The 20,317-nt window shown below is 31.0% G+C and overlaps 3 protein-coding genes across 10 annotated transcripts in view; 1 reads left to right on the forward strand and 2 right to left on the reverse strand.

Annotated features, from left to right (window-relative positions):
- LOC148227007 (prominin-like protein) overlaps window positions 1-8,231 on the reverse strand; it is a 72,281-nt gene extending 64,050 nt beyond the window's left edge. For all 6 annotated transcript variants that reach the window (XM_088202742.1, XM_088202739.1, XM_088202740.1 and 3 more), the window contains exon 1: window positions 7,719-8,231. In XM_088202742.1, coding sequence (XP_088058868.1) covers window positions 7,719-8,016 — 298 coding nt within the window. In that variant the 5' untranslated portion in view covers window positions 8,017-8,231. The remainder of the gene's footprint in view (window positions 1-7,718) is intronic.
- A 564-nt stretch (window positions 8,232-8,795) lies between these two features.
- On the forward strand, window positions 8,796-10,815 carry LOC148227010 (uncharacterized). 3 transcript variants are annotated; one of them, XM_088201730.1, is made up of 5 exons: window positions 8,796-8,886; window positions 9,149-9,207; window positions 9,273-9,348; window positions 9,429-9,496; window positions 9,562-10,815. In XM_088201730.1, the coding sequence occupies exons 1-5, from the start codon at window positions 8,859-8,861 to the stop codon at window positions 10,735-10,737; spliced, it is 1,407 nt and encodes a 468-aa protein (XP_088057856.1). In that variant the 5' UTR covers window positions 8,796-8,858; the 3' UTR covers window positions 10,738-10,815. The 3 variants fall into 3 exon arrangements, with proteins under 3 accessions (XP_088057856.1, XP_088057857.1, XP_088057858.1); XM_088201731.1 differs by having other exon boundaries at window positions 8,807-8,886; window positions 9,277-9,348; XM_088201732.1 differs by having other exon boundaries at window positions 8,808-8,886; window positions 9,292-9,348.
- A 2,816-nt stretch (window positions 10,816-13,631) lies between these two features.
- LOC148227011 (sodium-independent sulfate anion transporter-like) lies at window positions 13,632-19,187 on the reverse strand. The gene is made up of 11 exons (XM_088201530.1): window positions 19,053-19,187; window positions 18,613-18,977; window positions 16,895-17,065; window positions 16,610-16,830; window positions 16,403-16,550; window positions 16,169-16,333; window positions 15,508-15,669; window positions 15,341-15,441; window positions 14,395-14,580; window positions 14,160-14,333; window positions 13,632-14,100 (listed from the first exon to the last, which is right to left on the reverse strand). Exons 2-11 carry the CDS (start codon window positions 18,890-18,892, stop codon window positions 13,732-13,734), a joined length of 1,977 nt encoding a protein of 658 aa, XP_088057656.1. The 5' UTR covers window positions 18,893-18,977; window positions 19,053-19,187; the 3' UTR covers window positions 13,632-13,731.
- Window positions 19,188-20,317: the final 1,130 nt, after the last annotated feature.

The following is a 20,317-nucleotide window of genomic DNA, read 5'->3' on the forward strand; positions in this document are numbered from 1 at the left end:
TCAAAGATTGATGATTCAGACGCAGTGGAGAGAAAAATTGCATTGCATCCGCATTGAAACATAACGCAGAATAATGCTGCATTTACTTGTACCCTTATTTGTATGTTCATATATACACATAGTCAAACTATTCCTGTAAACTATTATTAATTCCTAGTTTAAAACTCTTTGATGTACCATGAGCCAGTTGCGTTCTATATCCACTAAAGACCTACCACCGTGTCACGTCTAGTATTGTAAATTGAATCGAAGCAGCTTCGCCTCCGCGGCCATCAGTCATTGGTCCACCATTTAAGATTATTACCCGTGTCAATCGCTCTCCGCGAAGACAACGGCGTAGAAAACATCGCGAATCGTTTGCAATTTCTTATCTTTGCCTCTTTTTATACCAATTTGCCTACATTTACATAGAGTGAGAGGTGAGAAAGACTTGGTGTTGCAATCGCGTGAAAGTCGAATATCAGCGGGTTCTTCTCGGTCTATGAATCATCGGTCGAAGGTAGCCAACGGGGCTTCCATGACACACATCTTGTTCGAAGACCATCACACCGCCAGGTCACCGGATTCAACACCGGTTTCGACGGCGATTATCCAATCTAGCTGGATGCTGTCTGGATCTCTATGACGTGACGTAGATAAAGATCAATAATATAAGTAAAAAATGTTGTGACTCATAGATCGAGCGTTGCGGCAAATAAAAGACACCAATGGTTTTTGACTTCTGCATATTGAAAAATATGTTTGGCTGAAGCGAAACACGTGAAATATAATACGTTATTGTAAGAAGAATACTTTCAACCATGTGTAAAAATAAACTGGGTCGAGTTGAAGTAAGCCATAAAACAATTCCAAAATAATATATTTTATAACTGATTTATTTTAGTGATTGTTTACGCCTTCTACGACACCCCAAATGTCGTTTTTATACTTCCATTCGTTCAACATCAACACATTGCGCACAATGCAGATAGATGCGTATTTAAACAGCATTTCACACTATATACACAATTGATTGAACAATATTGACTATATATAAGGACCTTTTACCAGCTATTTACTCAACAGCAGATATAATAAACACAGTCTCTACAAACTGAAAAGGCGCAGATAAGTTCATCACGCTGACACTATCAACGACATGACGCCGATCCAATGTTTATTAACTTTTAGAGCGATGTCGCAAGAGGTCAGTCAAATCGCCAGAGGTCCAACTCTGCACGTATCTCGTAATTGCAGCTATTTTTGGGTCACGTGCTCGAATTCAGCAGAAGAACGGCCCCTATGTTGGATTTATATAAATCCGCTTTTTGTACGTGCTTAAATTCCGTAAATAAGGCAGGAAGCAAGTCCCTCCCTCTGGGAGTTAGTTATGTGGCTGCTTAAGGCAACTATCGAACGGTCTTTGCTTACGTGTAGTGGGACTCATTATGGACAACGTGCGAGTAGGTTTTTGAGGCTTGGAAGGATTAGGGTCAAGTCTGTGGTGACGGCTTCTTGAATGTGTGTGTGTGAAAACATATTTTTTCAATACTTAAAATGTGTCACTGCTCCGTAGAATCCATTAAGGATTATGCAAAGATAATGCACTTACATTGAAGCAAACGTACATCTGGAAACCAGCGCCAGATTTTAATTGAGCGTATTCTCTGCACATGTTAACTTTTTATGTATTTCGAGATTTTTATGTTACGAATCATGATTATGCACAATACAAAGGGTTATTACGTAATATATTGCAACCATAAATTATCAATTCTACCTTTACATACACTTTATTTTTTCCAACAAACTTAAAACTTTTAACACATTTTATATACACACTATTTGCTTTAACATAGTCAGTTTGAGAGCTATCCCTTTCAGCATTATTCATAATTTAGAAAGAGATGGCAAGTTTGGGTTTACGCCCCTAATATTAACTCTGAAGCACACGATACGGATATACGTTCGACATACTTTTCATTATTCTGGTTTATTTTTAGAACACATTTATAGAAAAAAAAAATCTATAAATATGTTCAAAAAATAAACCGGACTAATGATAATATATCAAACGTATATCCGTAACGCAAATAGAGTATAATAGCTATATTAACCTTTAGAACTTTTATTAACCTTCGGGTTATCTCTCAAAAAAAATGTATCCCGAAAATATTTTTTAAATATGTCATTTCAGTGAAATTATATTAGATAACATTTTCAGATATATTTTTACCAGTAAAAATATAATTTATCCGGCAGGTGATAGTAAAATTATATTATTTCATCTTTTCCATACGTAGTAATATATACATTTACGTACTTAGAATTATTTATATAAATGTTACAGTGAATGTGGATTTTTCAATGAAGTGTATTTGGTGTTCACTAAATCCAAATACATTTTTACCAGTAGACATTTCTACTAGCGAAAATATAATTTAACTGGTAAGTGCTAGTTAAATTATATGTTGCCCTAAAATGTCTATGAAACTCTATTTGACAGTTGCGAAACGAAAGTTCTAAAACTAATTATGGTTTTAAAACTTTCATTAGGTCCAAAATATTTTTCTAATGGGAAATAAACGGAAGAATATTTTGCATATTGCTCCATAGTTTGTCTGCACTTCGATATTACAATATGTTATTTAAAATATGATAGCTATCCATACCGACATTACTACGGACTTCTGATATGAGAGTATTGGACAAAGTGCATTCAAATCGAATTTTGGTCAATAGGAGAGCGCAAAAACATTATCACTTCTCAGAAATCAAAAATTCTCGTCAAAAGCAATAAAATCGTGTCGGCGCCGTCGCATTTTTGACTTCTGAGAAGTGATACTTGTTTTTTGCGTTCTCTTATTGGTCAAAATTCGGTTTATATGTACTGATTATTAATTGTATTATTGTTATATAGTCTTAATATGAACGCTAGATAGCCGAGCGTTTCCACCACGACGGTACGATTTTATTGCTTTTGACGTGGATTCTAAACAGGGACGCCCCCTTGAATTTAGCTAGAAAAATGCATGTCATATAATGAAATACTATGAATATAAATGAAATAGAAACATTAAAAAACGACCACTGACTAACTAGTTTTGTTAAAACAACATCCCTGCATTTGACACTTTGAACACGCGTGATTATTGACAGCTGTCTGATTTACAGTGCTGCCAACATAAGAAACTCGAATTGGATTACTCTGTATAATGGCTAATTTACTTTTCCAAAAATTATATTAAACTTGTACAATTAGGTCTAACACAAGCAATAAAAAAATACGCATGGGAGAAGTTGTAACGTATAAATGAACAAACAATAATATTATAGTATTTGCATGGAAAGACAAAAAAATCGTCACGATGTGGACTATGCGTGGCTTACTAAATATGTAGGTACTATTCCCATATATTAAATTATTATATTATATAAAAAAAAAACTGGTGAAGAGATGTTTAAAAACGTAATTTAAAATCATATCTTCATATGGAAGATTGCTCCGAGAAATATCATACGATCGACAAATGTAACCTAACATCAAGTATGTAAGTAATTGTAATGTACATACATAAATATATTTATTGTTTCATATAGCAATGTAATAAAAAAACAACAATAAATTCTGTGCGATTAAAAATACGTTGTGAATCATCGGTATTGTGTTAATTACAATAGTGAATAATTAACTACATACTATTTACAATGCTTAAGCGAAACATTCTTTCTTTTGTCATTGTATTCTTGGGTGGTTTTTTTTCAGGTAGTGGTCCCAACATCAGGAACGGGTACAGGGTATACCTTAAATAAATTTTATATAAATAATAGGTAAGAAGCTTTATTTTTGTGATTAAATAAATTGGACCGCAGTGGAATCAATAAGGAAAATGTTTTTGTCCGTTAAAGGTTAAGGTGATAAAAACAAGTGACAGTAGCTTTAGAATAAACTTATAATTGCCCATGCTTTTTAACACAATGCATGTTTCCTGATTCTTGGAAATGTAAAAAAATAACCTCGATCCACGAAAAAGGGTTTTACTTTGTCATCGACTTCGAGAATCGTTTGTGACCATGGAACGACACGGACGAAAACCGTGTTCCTAGTTCATTAAAACCTGTCATAGATATATTTGTGAATTAATATATGAAACAATTGGGCTAACGCGTGTCATGTTGCAACGGAAAATTTACTTTAAATATAAAAAATAAAAATAAAATAATTTTTCGTTTAATTTCCATTGAAGACAGGAAAATAAGTAAATCGGCATTTTCTTTCGAGGAAAAAATAAAAGTTTTCTTAGTCATTTTATACTGACGTATTATGGCGTCGATCTGAAATCAATCCACAGTGCCGCGGTTCATTCATCTTCCATTCCAAAGTCGGCGATACGTAACTTTGAATTCACTCACATAAATACCACTATCCAGGAAGTAAAATCCTCGAAACGGCGGTTCTTTATATAACCACATAAAAAATATCTTGTATTACATCAAGCAAACAGGAGATAAAGACCGGTGATTTGGATGAAGTACAAAAAAAACTCCCTATCTCTAGCATCCCTTCTCCATCGCACGTTCTATTTTCACGCCTCTCCCGCAGAGAACTTTAGTTCCTCTGTTCCCTTTCTCGTCGGATGATGAATGACGCCAGTTCCATTTAAGATGGAAAAATCTTTACTATAAAACACCTAGCTCCAAATCCAAACGAATATATTGATCTTTTTAAAACACACTTAACTAATTTGGGTATCCAGCGTTGCGCTAACAAGTGGAAAATCGCATCACGAGCAGAAAAATGTAGAAAGGAGATTAAAGTGTGAATTCGTGCACATAATCGCACAAAGCTTTAGTTTCTCGGAAATGTTTTGCTCATCGATGAGTATTCAAAACGTTTGACCATGGATATGTACAGCCATTGTGCATGGATTCATTGTCTTGGTGGTTCGCGATTCGTGCGTTGTTTCAAAAGAAATTATCGTTCTTATCATTCTCCCACGCATAGTAATTTTGAGGAAAAATAAATAACACTAAGCTCTCTATTAGCGGTTCGTTTTTGATAGCATGAGCACTTTTGGTTTTGTTATTTCCGTTCATGTGCGTACTTAAATATTTTGCACATAGCATTTGTTACTAAAAAATCTAGCAGACGGAGATCTCTGCTCGACGAGTCAAAACAGGACATTTCGCATAAATATTTTTTTGATGTCTACAAAACCTTTTTAATCGTAAGAAAAGTGTCAACGTATTTTTGAGTATATATTTTTTTTTAAAAATCAATTTTTTTAAAATCCTTTTGCAAACAAAAAATGACTTGATTTGTTTATATCAATAATTATTTTTGTAGGAAAAATAAGGTTGTTTTATCTTTTTCTGTGGAGAATTTAATTACATTAACCACTTACTATCCACTGTTGTTTTAAAACAGCGGTCGCCAACCTTTCGGACTATCTATACTAGACTCGTTATCATGATTTTTTCATACAAGTAGTATTCTAAATATGACTTGTTTTTGCACTCTACGTTATTTGCAAAAAATATATATCATTAATGGATATAAAATTAATAATATCATGAACCTGTTATAATAATAAAAATAATAACCACAGATTTATTTGCAAATAAAATATTTTATTTTTGTTTATAATAATTGATATTTGTGCAACAAATTTGTGAAAAATTATTCGACGAATATCTATATATATAGAATAAAAAAACGATTTCTTGCAAAACGCAATAAATTCTAAACTATCTTTTGAACCTCACATAGATAGATAGATCAAGTAAAACAAAAAGTTAAAACTACTGGAGTTAAATGAACCCTTCTTTGATTCATTTTGTATGCTTCCCGGATATAGGGGTACATAATAAACATTCAACAAAGCCCAACAAATACACAAATACCAAACAAAGCTAAGATCCAGCAATAAATAAATAAAAAGTAAAGAGGGCAAACATGTTAAAACATGTAAAAACTTTTTTTACGACAAGTTTAAGAGATTTTTTGTTTCATTAAAATACGACATTCATTTCAGGATTACCAAAATAAAATTTTATTTTTAAATAAAAATCGTATATTTTATGCGACGGCGACGGCACGATTTTAATGCTTTTGGAGTGGATGTTTGAATTCTGAAAAGGGATAATTATTTATTGCGCTCTCATATTGGTCAAAATTCGGTTTAGGTGTGCTTCGCTTATTGTAATATTGTTTAAAAAAGTCTTAATATGAACGCTAGATAATTGTCGAACGTTTCCATTGCGACGGCGCGATTTTTTTGCTTTTAACGTGGATTTTTGACTTCTGAGAAGGGATAATTGTTTTATGCGCCCTCTTATTGGTCAAATTTGGTTTGTATAGGTTTTATTCGATGCTCACTTATTGTAAATCGTAATATTGTTATAAAATGTTTGAATATGGACGATAGATAACCGAGCGTTTGCACTGCGACGGCACAATTTTATTGCTTTTGACGTGGGTTCTAAGCGGAATTTAGCCAGAAAAAGTCATGTCATTTAATAAAATGAAATGGAAACATTAAAGAAACGACCATTGAACTGCAAACTTTTGCCCCCTCCTGGAAGAAGCAGTCAAGTTGGTAAAAAATATATCTAGGCAACCGTACAAAACTCTGAGTCAAACAATCTGGGGGGGGGGGGGGGTGCTTCTTATATTTCGGAATGGAAGGTATTCACTTTATCGACGGAACAGTGAATTATAAAATCATCCTGAAAAGTGTTTTCATCCCAACAGAAAAGCACATGTGCTCAAATTAGAACTGTAACTTCATAAATGTTTCTGCACGCTGTTATATGGTATGTTTTTATATTAATTTGATCAATGGAGTAAAAATGAGATTTAAGAAATAAAAATATATTCTTAAAAAAATTCTCAATATATATATTGGAAAAAAATCGTAGTAGCCCTGGAATAGTTCTTAATTAAATCGATAGTATATATTTAGGTCATAATTAAGAAAAAATCGATTGCGCAACTCAACAAGCAAACAAAAACTTATAGAATTCGTCAAGAGTTACGACTTACGACGAATAAGAAATGCTTTTCTCGTAAAATATTATTTTCATAATATTTTACGTAATTACTGTTTATTAGTGGCTAATAATTTTATAACGATTTTTTTAAATTATTAACCAAATATTAATGTTTTAACATTCACTGTTTTGTGAAGTGTATATGTAATAAACATTTAAAGAGTAAAAAATATAAATAATATGATTTCGAAGGAACATATTATATATGGAATATAATGATTACTCTAAAAAATCTTCGCTAAGTTCACAAAAAACAGCCATCATCTTTCAAAATGGCGGCTATTAAAATTATTATAAATACGTAACTCAGTAAATATTTATTTATACACAGAAATTCGCTAGTTTTTCGATTAAACGTGAATACTATTTTTTTATCTATAATAGTATCAACAACAAGAACCAGTTTTTGATAAAAATCAAACAGTAGACTAATGTTTATATATGAAAAAAATCATGACTAGAATTTGGAACAATTTAATAATAAATATTTTACAACCCTAATCTTTCCTACACCTCTCGTTCGACAACAGCTGTTATATTAACAATTATGCAAAAAAACAATACAGATGCATTTTAATAAGTTAAAAACAAAAGCGAAAATTTGAACAATACGAAAAATAAATAAACGTTAGGACGTCGTTAATTGCGACTATGGCCAAATCAAATTAAAATATGAAAAAACGCACCTTCCGGATATGCCTGCTTCTTTTGTATGAGGTCGACGAAAGCGTTGGTGAGGTTGTAGAGATGACCCATGCCCATGGGGTTGAAGACCGTGGATGAGATGTAGGTTGCATTGGTGTCGGGCTCCGTGTAGTTGAGGTCCGTCGCCTCCAGAACGTGAAGAAGAGCCTTCTCCAACTCTTCGCTGATGCCCATCATCTTGACGGTGAAAGAGCCCAACGCCGGCGACAGGGCGACGGCCGCGAACAACACCAACAGAGCCTTGGCACAAGGCCGGCCCTTTCTTCCCTCGACGGCCATATCCGATTCGCTTTTAAATCTCCTCGCACTTTCGACCGTCCGACAACATATGCGGCGACAGAATCGGAGACGAAACCGATCTATACGGCGCCGAACGACGCGTTCATGCGATTTCGCGGCTTGTTTATGTCATAACTCGGTTTGAAAGAAAGAACCGAGACGCGGAACCGCCAGCCGACGAACACAGCGCGCGGCGTCGACACCCCGATCCGACTGCCGCAGACTCCAAACTCGCAATTTGTCGAACTCGACGTAACGACAACTCGCTACATCGAACCTCAGCGTTAAATACAAAAAGAAGAAACATTTTCCGGCCATATTCATTCAATATATTTCGGTTTGTCAGGAATGACATGACATTATTTCTAAGCTATGATAACCATAGTTTAAATATAAGTTGAGTGCGTTTGTTTTGACTCCTAATTTGCATCCTATGTTATTGACCATCTTGCTACAAAGCGAACAAGTCACGAAAACGGACGTACCGAACATTTATCAGGTAAAATAAAAAGTTTTAATAGTCAATCTGCGTTTTATGAAGATGCAGCAGTGATCGTATTATTATTGTTATAACTTACAATAAAAAAATAGCAGTAAAATTCTGAAAGGGTGGAGATGAAATAAATTTTTTAAATCAATTGGAATTTTGCTAAAAGTACATTTTTAATATAATATATTAACAGCGATGAAAATCATTTAAACGTTGCAATTTAAAATAGTAGTTTTTTATTTATTTTTCGATATTTCACAGCTGTGCAAAATATTTATTTCTTAGACCAAAAGAGTCAAACCCAGGCATGTTGTGGATTGTGACAGCTATTTGACGTGGAGTCGCATATACAATGTCTCTTCCACACTATATTAAAACAGGTATGTCGCCAAAATTCTATTTAAAATCATTTTTACGTACATTTAAAATAAATAAAAAATAATCATCTTGCCAATTTTTTACCAATTTTTTTAAATGAATAACATCTCCATTACTATAATTTAAATAAAATGTCTTCTTTTTAAAAGTTAGTAAAGTATATTTTTATTTATTGTAAACCTAATGGTTTTAGCAAAGCTTAAAAGTGATACAATATCAATAAGCATTGTATAATAATATAGTGTATACACTTTCTCTTTTTAGAACCAGGCGTTGAATACAACGATGAAACATTTAATTATTCAGCTAATCGTATGCTTAAGGTAAGCGAAATAATTGCAACGACATAGCTTGAAAAATGTATTTTTTAAATATTTTTTATTCTAAGAAAGAAAATGTTAAATTAGAACATGAGCGTATTGAAGTTTATCATGTGAATGAAGCAGAAGACAAGATTGAAATTGGTTAGAAATACTATATTTATTGTCGTTTATTATTATAGTTGATATAGTTGTATATATTTATCCCATGCATATATTTATAGTTGACATGAATACTAATAACATGGACGTTCTATCTTTTCAACATTCAAACGATCATATTAAAACACAAGTAATAGTCGAATTGTATATATTATATAATAAGTTATTTTTAATACATCAATTCATATTTTTCAGAATTTAGAAAGAGAAGAATATAAAAAAAGTTCAGGTGATGTTCAGGATTGTAATGCAAATAAGGAATTTCCATGCGGACTTTGCCATAAATTGTTCGCTTCGAAAAGAACTCTTTTACGACATATAGAATTGCATTCGGACTTGTCTGCCTATAAATGCGAAAAATGTCATAAAGCATTCAAAACTAAACGTAACCTTTCACATCATATGAATTTTCACAGTGATTCTTGCGACTTTGTTTGCGGCCAATGTGGAAAAGCGTTCAAAACTAGAGACGTTCTTAAACGTCATGTAAATATTCACAATGACTCTTATAACTATGAATGCAGCGAATGCGGAAAAACGTTCAAAACCAAAGACAATCTCAGATATCATATGAGCAATCATAATTATTCTTATAACTTTGAATGCGATACATGCGGAAAAGCGTTTAAACATAAAATTACCCTCGCGCAACACATGAAAGTCCACATAGATATAAATATAAACGCATATACTTTTAAATGTACCAAATGTGAAAAAGCGTTTATGTATAAAAGTAAACTTTTAAGGCATATGGATATTCATAACAATTCTTCAGACTTTAAATGCGACCAATGTGGAAGAGCGTTTAAAACACTAGTTTACCTTTCGAAGCATATGAACATTCACAGTAATTCCTATGATATTGAATGTGACCAATGCGGCAAATCATTCAAAAGTAGGACTAATTATTTACAACATAAGAATACACATAGTGACACTTGGGATTTTAAATGCGACAAATGTAGTAAAGCGTTCAATACTAGACGTAACCTTTCCAGGCATATGTTTATTCATACCGACGCTAATAAATTTGAATGTATCAAATGCGGAAAACTATTCAAAACCAGAGTTTACCTTTCGCAACATATGTATATTCATAATGACTTTCGAGATTTTAAATGTGATAAATGTAGTAAGGCGTTCAAAAGTAGGCATTGTCTTTTACAGCATATGAATATTCATACTGATTCTTGGGACTTTAATTGCGAAAAATGTAGTAAGGTATTTAAAACTAAGCGCAGTCTTTTACAACATATGAATATGCATATCGATTATCCTTCACATGTATCAAATGTCGTAGAGCGTCCAGAACCCAGAAGCAACATGTTATTGCAAATATCTTCGATAACATATCCACTAATAAATAAATAAAATCTAAAAAAGTATGTTATGTATGAATTTTAGAGTTAAATATTTAAACTTTAAAAATGTAGGGCTATTAAAAATAAATATATCAGTAATTCATAAGAAATATAATTTATTATTATAGATAATAGGGCAGATTATATAATAAAATAAATTAAAATAAATTTTGATTGTATTTAGTATAAATTTTGATTGTATTATGAACTATTTAATAAATATTTTTTATTTTTACATTTTTTAATTGTTTACCTAATTCAATTTAAATAAATATTTACAGTTTATTTTGTATTTTATTAAATTTGCTTTTAGTAATTATATGTTTTCATCCAAACACATCAATATTAAGTTGATAGCATTGGTATAAAACGGCTCATAATTTTCGGTTTATGGTCAGAATTTATGTTATAAGGTCAGAATATAAGCGGCCAGAATAAATATTAGATGATTAGAATTTATATTAAATGGTAGGAATTATTTTGACATATGGTCAGAATCATTTTTTAAGTTGGCAATAGTGTTATTGTATATCGTTGTTATTGGTGTAACACTGAAAATTGGCATAACTGGTCGAACTGTTATTCGCATGTCGGCAGTTCATCGGCATAACCATCATCAAGGTATTTTAGCGCCAACTCGCAACATTGTCAGATGTCAACACAACAAGCCAAGTATGCTCTTCGTCGCCGCTCTGTCGTTATTCCCGCTTTGTCCGTCGCCTTAAATAGCTTCGCGTCCTACATACAATTAAATATATTTCTTGAGAGTTATTCATGGGGTGTTTAATGTTCTCACCAACGCTCGCTCGCTCGCACCTAACCTGTCCTAAAAGTTTTGTGCGGGCGAGATAAATTATAATATATTTCTAAAATAAATAATTTATTGCCCATTTATATTTGTAAATATTAAAATATACATATTTTTTAATTCACATGATCGTCCTATGTTTTTATTCTGACCGTTTACAATTTTTATATAGATTCATTGAGAGTTATTCATGGTGTGTTAAATGTTCTGACCAACACTCGCTCGCACCTAATCTGTCCAGCTATTTTGGTGCGAGCGAGATATTTTTATTCTGACCGTATATTTTTTTCTAACCATTTGATATTTATTCTGACCCTGAATAATATTTGATTTATTCTGACCATCCAATTTGTTGCCGTATAAAACAATTGTTCTCAGGTAGGTATATAATAACTTGCAAAATATAAAAGATATCTATCTCTGCAGATACTTTATTCGGCGGTCAGATTTCTCTCGGTAAATAAAATTTATTCGAGTATTTTGAACGATTTTATTAGCTCTCTACTGAATTACAGTCAAGGTAAAAAGTGTAAGTCTAAATCCGTATTGTTGATCAATGATAAAATAATTACTTCAATTAAAATATACTGTTTAATTTCTCCTCTCGAGAAGTTGGCGAATTTTTCGTGTGACCTTGACCGATGTGAAACGACAGTTTTATCGTAGCCCAAAAGACCATTAAAACGCTTCTGATGGTTTTAACTGTTATATTTTACTTCTACGTAGCATCATACATAGACTCACCAACGCGACCGTGCAGTACAGAAGCCAGCAGTATAAGAACGACCGGGCGGAAGCCTCCCGCTCGGCTTGCGCCAAACATCTCTTGGCCATAACGACATATATTACAGGCATGACCCAAATTAATCAGGACTTATAACAATAAAACTTTAAGTCTGTAGATTTTTAGAATCGTATTAAATATTTTTTTGTGAATGGAAATACCTTTTGTAATGTTATTGTTCTGATTTATTGGGAACATGGTTAGTAATACTGTTGTTACGGCCAATATGCTTATACCAAACAAAGCGCGCATTTATCTGGCATGAATTAAAATTAAAAATATAATTTATCTGGCATGTGCTAGTAATATAAATGATTTCAACTTTTACATACGTAGTTATGTATACATACATACTTATCATTATGTGTATTTTTCGATGAATTTATATTTTTACTAGTGAAGTCCAAATATATTTTCACCATTAGGCATATATTTCTACTAGCGAAAATATAATTAATTAATAGGTGCTAGTGAAATTATATGCTGCTTTAAAATGTTTATGAAATTCAATATGACAGTTGCGAAGCGTACATTTGCTGTTCAAATCCAAAGCTAACCTACACGAATTAACCAAACTGCATTTGAGCTACTGAAAATTCTAAAACTTTCATTAGGTCAAGACTTAAATACAAACTAAGTAAACTCATATCTCAGGGGAAAATAAGCGAAAGAAAAAGTATAGACAGACGCCACATCTCACATATTGCTCTATAGTTTGTCTGCACTTCGATATTAGACGTTTGGAGCTAATTCTTATACCGTTGGCCACATTGTAGAAATGAATTATTGTAACATGTAGGTAATAAGACGACATCACAGAAGCGAAGTGTTGATGGTGTTAAATTCTGGCTAAATCTTTGCCCCACTTAAATTATTGTGCAACAATATTATATACGCTTAACAAACTAGATAAACGATGTTGCATAAATCACGAAATAGGGAAATGAGAGTAATTTTAAATAAAAACAGACTTACTAGTTTTAGAAGTATGATTGAAAGATTGGAATGTTTCGATATTCAAGAAATATTGAAAATTAATGTTTTAATATTTATATATGTATAAGTTAGAAAATAATATGTTATCAGAGTATTTTAATAGGTATTTAATAAGAAATAAAAATTTACATAGATTTAATACTAGAAATAAAGATAATATTATTTAATATAAGTTTGGTCGTAGATGGCGGTTCCTTTTAATTTAGGTTTCTAAAAAGACTATGGTCATATGATTCTGATATGTTCTTGAATCAAATCTTCCATTCAACTTATACAACTCCCTGACACAGAAAGAGTAAATATATTAGTCAAATTATTGTTTTTAATTAATTTTATTTGTACAAATAAACAATAAATAATATTTCAACACATTTTTATCATTTACCCAGTAGTTATATTAGGTACAAAAAATATATTCAATCTTTTTCTTTATCAAATTTATAAACATTATTGTTAGTGGTTGAGTGAGATTTATTATCCGAATCTTGGTCTTCCTTCATAAAGTCTATTTCAGTCTCGATCACTGTATGGATATAATTTTCAGAAGTAATACTCTCTTTCTTCCTGAACATATCTGACAACAAAGGAACTGTTTCAGTCTTTTGTGTCTCATCGCCTTTTGTCGCAAACAGAGCATCTAACATTTCACTTTCACATTGACAGTGATAAGTGCTCGGATTGATAGTCGTCAACGGCTCCAAAACTGCTGTTATTTTTTGTGAAACGTTTAAAAATATTAATTTTTGTGAACGTTTCTCAAATTCTTTTGTTAAATCTTCCAAACCCTAATAATGAACAAACAATTTGAGCTAAGTATTACCTAATTTAATTAATTTATATATACCTTGCAAGCAGAATAATCTATTCCTTGGAATCTAGAACAGTCAACTACAATTGGTATAACATTTTCTCCTTCCACATGACCGGCCTTCTGTATCACATCCTTCAGGAAAGATATAGACAGATAGTATAATCCAATTTCAGGCGTCACAAGTACATATTCGCAGCCCGTCGAACTCTATAAAAATTGAAAGTATTTATTTATATGTATAATTGCTTTGTATAAATAGTTGACTAACCTTGCATCTTCTTATCTCAACACTAGGTCTTGCTGTCATGTACAACAAATAGGATATATTCACTAAAACTCCAACGAGCAATCCAACTTCAACGCCTTTGAGTAGACTTACAATGTATGTTATCAACGTTATGAAAACGTCCCATCTGTTGCCTCTCCACATCACTTTTAAAATTTGTATATCTATCTAAAAATAAAAATGATAATAGCTGTTTTATCATGTCAATACACAGAGCTGCTTTTATAGATAAGTTTAATAAACTGTAGCTTATGGCCTCATTTTAACAATGTATATTGCTAAAAAATATCAAACATTTTTCACTGTAACGTATAATATATAGTGTTACTGTACATAATAATCTCAGTTTGTCTTTTACTAGCTAACTATTAATTTTTAACAAAATATCTGCTATGCATTTTTTTATAATAATGTTTTTAGAATAGAGTTTCACTACTTTCTATTAATGGCTTTATAAGCAATAATACTTGCTCCAATCAATATAAAAGTCGATAAAATCAAGTTTTCGATTCCATGTATGATTTCAGAAGCATATTTATTTTATTCAATTGAAAATTTAATGAATGAAAGAGAAGCTACCAAATATTTAGTTAAGTTCTGAAATTGCCTGATTCCATGTGCCTTACTACAGCACAAACTAACCTGATTATGTTGTCGAAGAATTTTAAGAACATCGTATATTGTGAAGGCATTGCACAAACACACATGATTAAGAATAAATCTTATTTATTTCTAGCAATTTCCCTTTTGACTTCAAGTGACTTCGATTCCCAAGGACAATAAGTAAGTAACAAAAACCGGATTTGAATTGAGAGATAAATGCTTCTCTCAAGATAATTATCACTATATATATTGGCAGATATTCAATATTAAACATGATCCATAATACTGAAGAATACGAACGAAAGTAAGTGGTTTATAAAATTACCATAAATACTACAGCACAGATCAGAACTGCAGATAGTGTAGCACGTGGTATATAATAGAAATATGGTGTAAGAAACGTTAACGCCAGTAGAGTTATAACACCTGAAACAAAATTAGATACATGTAATAATTTCTCAAAAATAAAATTGATGATAATGGAATACCAACCTGTATAAATTCCAGCAAATGGAGTTCTAACACCACTAGCATGGCTTACAGCCGATCTTGAAAGAGCACCAGTAGTAGGCATTGATTGCACAAAAGATCCCATAATTTGACAAATTCCCAACGTTATCATTTCTTGGGTAGCATCCAGTTTTTTGTTTGAAGCTAAAAAACAATTATATATATATATATATATATATATATATATATATATATATATATATATATATATATATATATATATATATATATATATATATATATTAAATTACTATTTTCTTTGCAATGATCCCTCTCTTTTGCCTGATTTGTCGACAGGTTTATTAGTCTTGCCATAATCACGGTCAATGACCGGCTTCCATAAAAGGAATAGACGGTCGTAAACTGTGATGATGGCAGAAATATACCTGCCGAAACATTGACCAAAAGTAAGTGACTATCACGAAACAAACAATAATCTAATTTTTAATATTAATAGTCCAAAGACTAGCTAGTCACAAATATAAAATTATCCCATCTTAGAGCCCCAGTACATCCAATATCTGTCATTATATTCACTACATTTGTGATATTATATTTATTACTTCATCGTCTCATACATAATGCTAATATTTCTAATATAGAAATATGACTCATTGAGGCACCTATTATTTAATGAACTTACTGAACGCTTTTGCTATCGCTATATTAGCAAGAATAGCAATAAAAGGCACAGTAAAAATGCCACTGCCTAGTGTTGAACACATCTCCACAAAATTCACAGTACGATTTCCTTCTATGATGCTAAATTTAGGCAAATCAAACGGTGGCAGGCCTGCGCTTATTTTATCTGAAATTTTAAACTTTTGTTTATACTATATCATAACAAACAGGCTCCGTTACATTAGAGAGTCTTTACCTGATAATAAAAATGGTACATTTCCATTCAACTGCAATCTGTAGCCAATAAACGCAGAGATAAAGACAATTAGTGCATTTCTACCAGTTGATATAAACCAAAATGCCTTTATGAAAAAATTCATTCGAATGGGTGCGTCTTTTAATTTCTGAAATTTAAAACACACAATGAAACATAGTTTAACATTATTTTTAGATCATAATTTACCCGTAACAACAGCAAAAAGACAATGCAACTCAATCCGAGTACTACATCGGGCCATTTCACCATACCGTACTTCCTGCACAGCTGGACAAAATTATCTACAAAGTTTTCAGCTTTGAATCTTATGCCTAAGATTCCTTTAACTTGAGATATTATGATGACGGTTGCCGTTGCCGATGTGAATCCACTCGTCACCGGTGTAGATATAAGTTCAATTAAAAATCCTACAAATATATATTTATATAATTATGTTTATACAAATTAAATATATGTACACATTTACTATACCTAATTTCATTACTCCAAACAGTATAATTACTATGCCAGATAAGAATCCTAATAATACAACATAATCTATTGGCAAGTTTTTAGTGTATTGTAATATTAACAAAGCCATAAGACTTGTTGGACCGATTGATACTTCTTTCACGGTTCCGAATAATGCGTACAAAATTGTACCTGAAATTCATAAAGATTAATATTATTTAGATCACATCATGTTTAATATAAACAATTTTATAAGTAAACCACAAACACCAATGTGAATAATAGATATTTTAATATGATAAGATGTTAGTTGTACATAAGAATTAGTCAAAATGTTTCAAAATCAAAATAAATCTATATTTTCGTTTATTTATTTAATATTACTTATAGGTATATATGACTAATATTGACCTTATTAAGCAAAATTTTAAGATATTGACTTAACATGTTGTTTAAAATATATTAACATATCATTATTTATATAATTAAATAAAAAATCAAATTTAAAAATGTTATAACTCATTGTTTGTTTATATTTTACCCAATTTTGCTTATTGTCATTATCTTACAACATATTTCAGTATTTATAATTTAACTTACATATGTATGTTCTTGCTGTTTTTATACAATATATATTTCAAAATAGGATAATATATCAATTAAAAATAAGTTTTACTTTGCTAAATATCGTTTGACAGAACATTAAAAAAAAGTAAACAGCTGCGTTTAGGATTAGTATTTTACCGCCTACTAATAAAACATATTTGCTTTGTAGACAATTTATTAAGAAATACGCATTATTACATTAATTTTTTACTTCACTAAGTTTTATTTGAAAATGCTTGAATTTAAAATATATAGTGATTAATTAATCACTATACATTTTAAGTATAAGGATTATTATTATTATAAATCATTAATACCAATTGGTATTAATGATTTCACCTATTTTTGGTATATTATAATACGTATAAATTACACTTTTTATCGAATTTGAAAGTTATTAAAAAAAATGCAAATAGCTGTGCGAAACTTTTTTAGAATTCGTAATTTATTAATCACTGATGAAAAATTTAAAGCAAGAAACAATCGCGATATTTTTACAAATAGTGGAATCTTAAACTGTTATCTGAAGGCCAAATAAAGGAAAAATGCATGACTCTGCAAACTAACAAGTGTCAATTTGCCTTCAAGGTATAAGTTTTCATAAAATCGAGTAAACTCGTAAACAAAAAATCAATAAATATAGAGATAATAAATTTACTAATTGAACTAGTCTAACGATTTTTTGTCACAGGTACTTATATTTATCAACGCACTTAGCTAATAGCTCGTTTAGAATAAAACTAAGCATAGCTAAATATAAATTTGTCATTAATTGACAAAAGTTTAGATGTGTTAACTGTTTGTGATAAAAAATTTTAGCAAATAAATATTAATCAACACTTTTTACAATTTTTAACAAAAATTCTAATATCTCAGAATCTATACATTTATTAATTAATAAGTTAATATATTTGTATAAAAAATTAATGGTAAAATATTTTGCAATATAAAAATAGAGTAGTCATTTATTCATTTCAAGTACACGTTTGACAATAGCTTATGATAATGTGTTACACATAAAAAAAACATAATGCGAGCAGTCGTACTTTTGTTTGCGAACACCGTCTACTAAGATTAACGACAATACTGAACGATAACGCGATTTTTACAGTGAAATGTAAAGTCATATTTACCCATGAACGAAGAATACAATCCATACTCAGCACTCAGATTGGCCAACGAGGCATAAGCGATGCTCTGAGGTATCATGGTGAGTCCCAAAGAAACTCCAGCTATAAAATCTGCCACTCCTGTTTCAAAATTGTATTTGGGCAACCACTCCAAAATAGGCAGTCTTCTGTATAGAACGTTCTTCACTCTGGTCTTCACTGTTTTGTTTTTGTAGAAGACTCGATCGTCGTTTCTCCGCTTGGATTCTATTTCGAATGCTTCCGTCATGGTGGAAAGTTCCATTATGTGTTTTCCAAGTCAGGTTTGTATATCTCTGGTAAAAGATGACCGGACAGAAGACCGGGCCATCGATGAAGTAGCTGGCCACCTTTAATTGAGAGGCACTAAGCGAGTCTGTCCAAAAAATGTGTTTTACTAATGTGATCTTCTTATCTGTTGTTACCTGACGTCAGACGTGTGACAAATGGACCGTCACTATGAAAATGCAGATTGGAAGGCTTCAGTGTTACATCTAGATGAGTAGCAAATGTGAACATCAAATCAGATGTCTCCAACCAGGTGCTAATTAATAACGCAACATTTGTACTCATATAGAGATTATTTATTTTGGTAGTTAACATGGCTTTAAAATACTTTTATCGACAACAAAAATATGATTTTAAACCTACCACTGAAAGCGTTAGTCCAAAGTAATACAGCGTAATAACAGTACTTAGACTTACAATCACACTATTATAAGCTGGAATAATTATTGTGTTACTGGGAATCAAACAATCCTTTGGCTAAAAATCTGGTACTCTTTCAATTAAGTTTTCCTAAATATGTTTTGGCTAAAAACAATGGATTAGCTGATATGCTATAAAAATATATATAAAGAAATCTTGGCCAAATTAATTATGAATATATGACAGAAATAAATTATTTATTTTTAAATTTTATTCTTAGTTTAGTTTTTAAAAAAAAATATATTTGAATAACCATCCTAACTATGTATAATATAAGGATGAATATGGATCGCACGCCAGGCGAAGAGTGGTTTGAGTTAAGCTTTTTTATTTATTCCAGATTTTATTAGGAACACACATATGTAGAAGTATTGTTTGTTACTATTCTTACAAAAATTTTTATGTGTAACGACTGTTATATAAACAGCTGGAGATTTGGCAACGCCTGCAGTTGTCACATGATATTCGGGTGATTTTATCGGTACTTGTATTGTTCCCTTTTGGCAGAGGGCATTACTTTTTGTTTGTATAGACATTGACTGTCCTTTGGTAAAGTCCATTTGAAAGGAGCATTTGCAAGTGAATTCTAATCCGGCAAAATATGCGATCATCTATTACTAAGTCGAAAATACTTTATTACGCTTTTAAGAAATAATTACTACAAGTTTAGTCTCACACTTAAGCTGAATAAATATAATATATATTTATATTAGATGAGAATGAGTCAAATGAAAACCTTAAAAGTGTGATAAAAAAATTATACTACTCTACTACAATGTTAATGTAATTAATTTTGTAAAGATAAATAATTGTATATTCAAAATTGAAGTCTTTTATATATATATATATATATATATATATTTATATATATATATATATATATATATATATATATATATATATATATATATATATATATATATATATATATATATATATATATATATATTTTTAGAAATAGTAACTATGAGTTGGCATTAGG

This window comes from Plectrocnemia conspersa, unplaced genomic scaffold (assembly GCF_051122295.1).
Source record: "Plectrocnemia conspersa isolate PC_06_02 unplaced genomic scaffold, ASM5112229v1 ptg000013l, whole genome shotgun sequence".
In the NCBI taxonomy this organism is placed as follows: Eukaryota; Metazoa; Arthropoda; class Insecta; order Trichoptera; family Polycentropodidae; genus Plectrocnemia; species Plectrocnemia conspersa.

What these genes read in the sequence shown, in the direction of transcription:
- LOC148227010 (XM_088201730.1), top strand. Translation starts at nt 8,859, where the DNA reads ATGTCTCTTCCACACTATATTAAAACAG. An exon ending in TCCACACTATATTAAAACAG is followed by an intron (nt 8,887 to 9,148) that starts GTATGTCGCCAA and finishes TTCTCTTTTTAG; the next exon opens with AACCAGGCGTTGAATACAAC. An exon ending in AGAAGACAAGATTGAAATTG is followed by an intron (nt 9,349 to 9,428) that starts GTTAGAAATACT and finishes ATATATTTATAG; the next exon opens with TTGACATGAATACTAATAAC.
- LOC148227011 (XM_088201530.1), bottom strand. Translation starts at nt 18,892, where the DNA reads ATGGAACTTTCCACCATGACGGAAGCATTCGAAATAGAATCCAAGCGG. An exon ending in AGCGATAGCAAAAGCGTTCA is followed by an intron (nt 15,670 to 16,168) that starts GTAAGTTCATTA and finishes ATTGTTTTTTAG; the next exon opens with CTTCAAACAAAAAACTGGAT. An exon ending in TCTGTGCTGTAGTATTTATG is followed by an intron (nt 14,581 to 15,340) that starts GTAATTTTATAA and finishes TTTTATTTTTAG; the next exon opens with ATAGATATACAAATTTTAAA.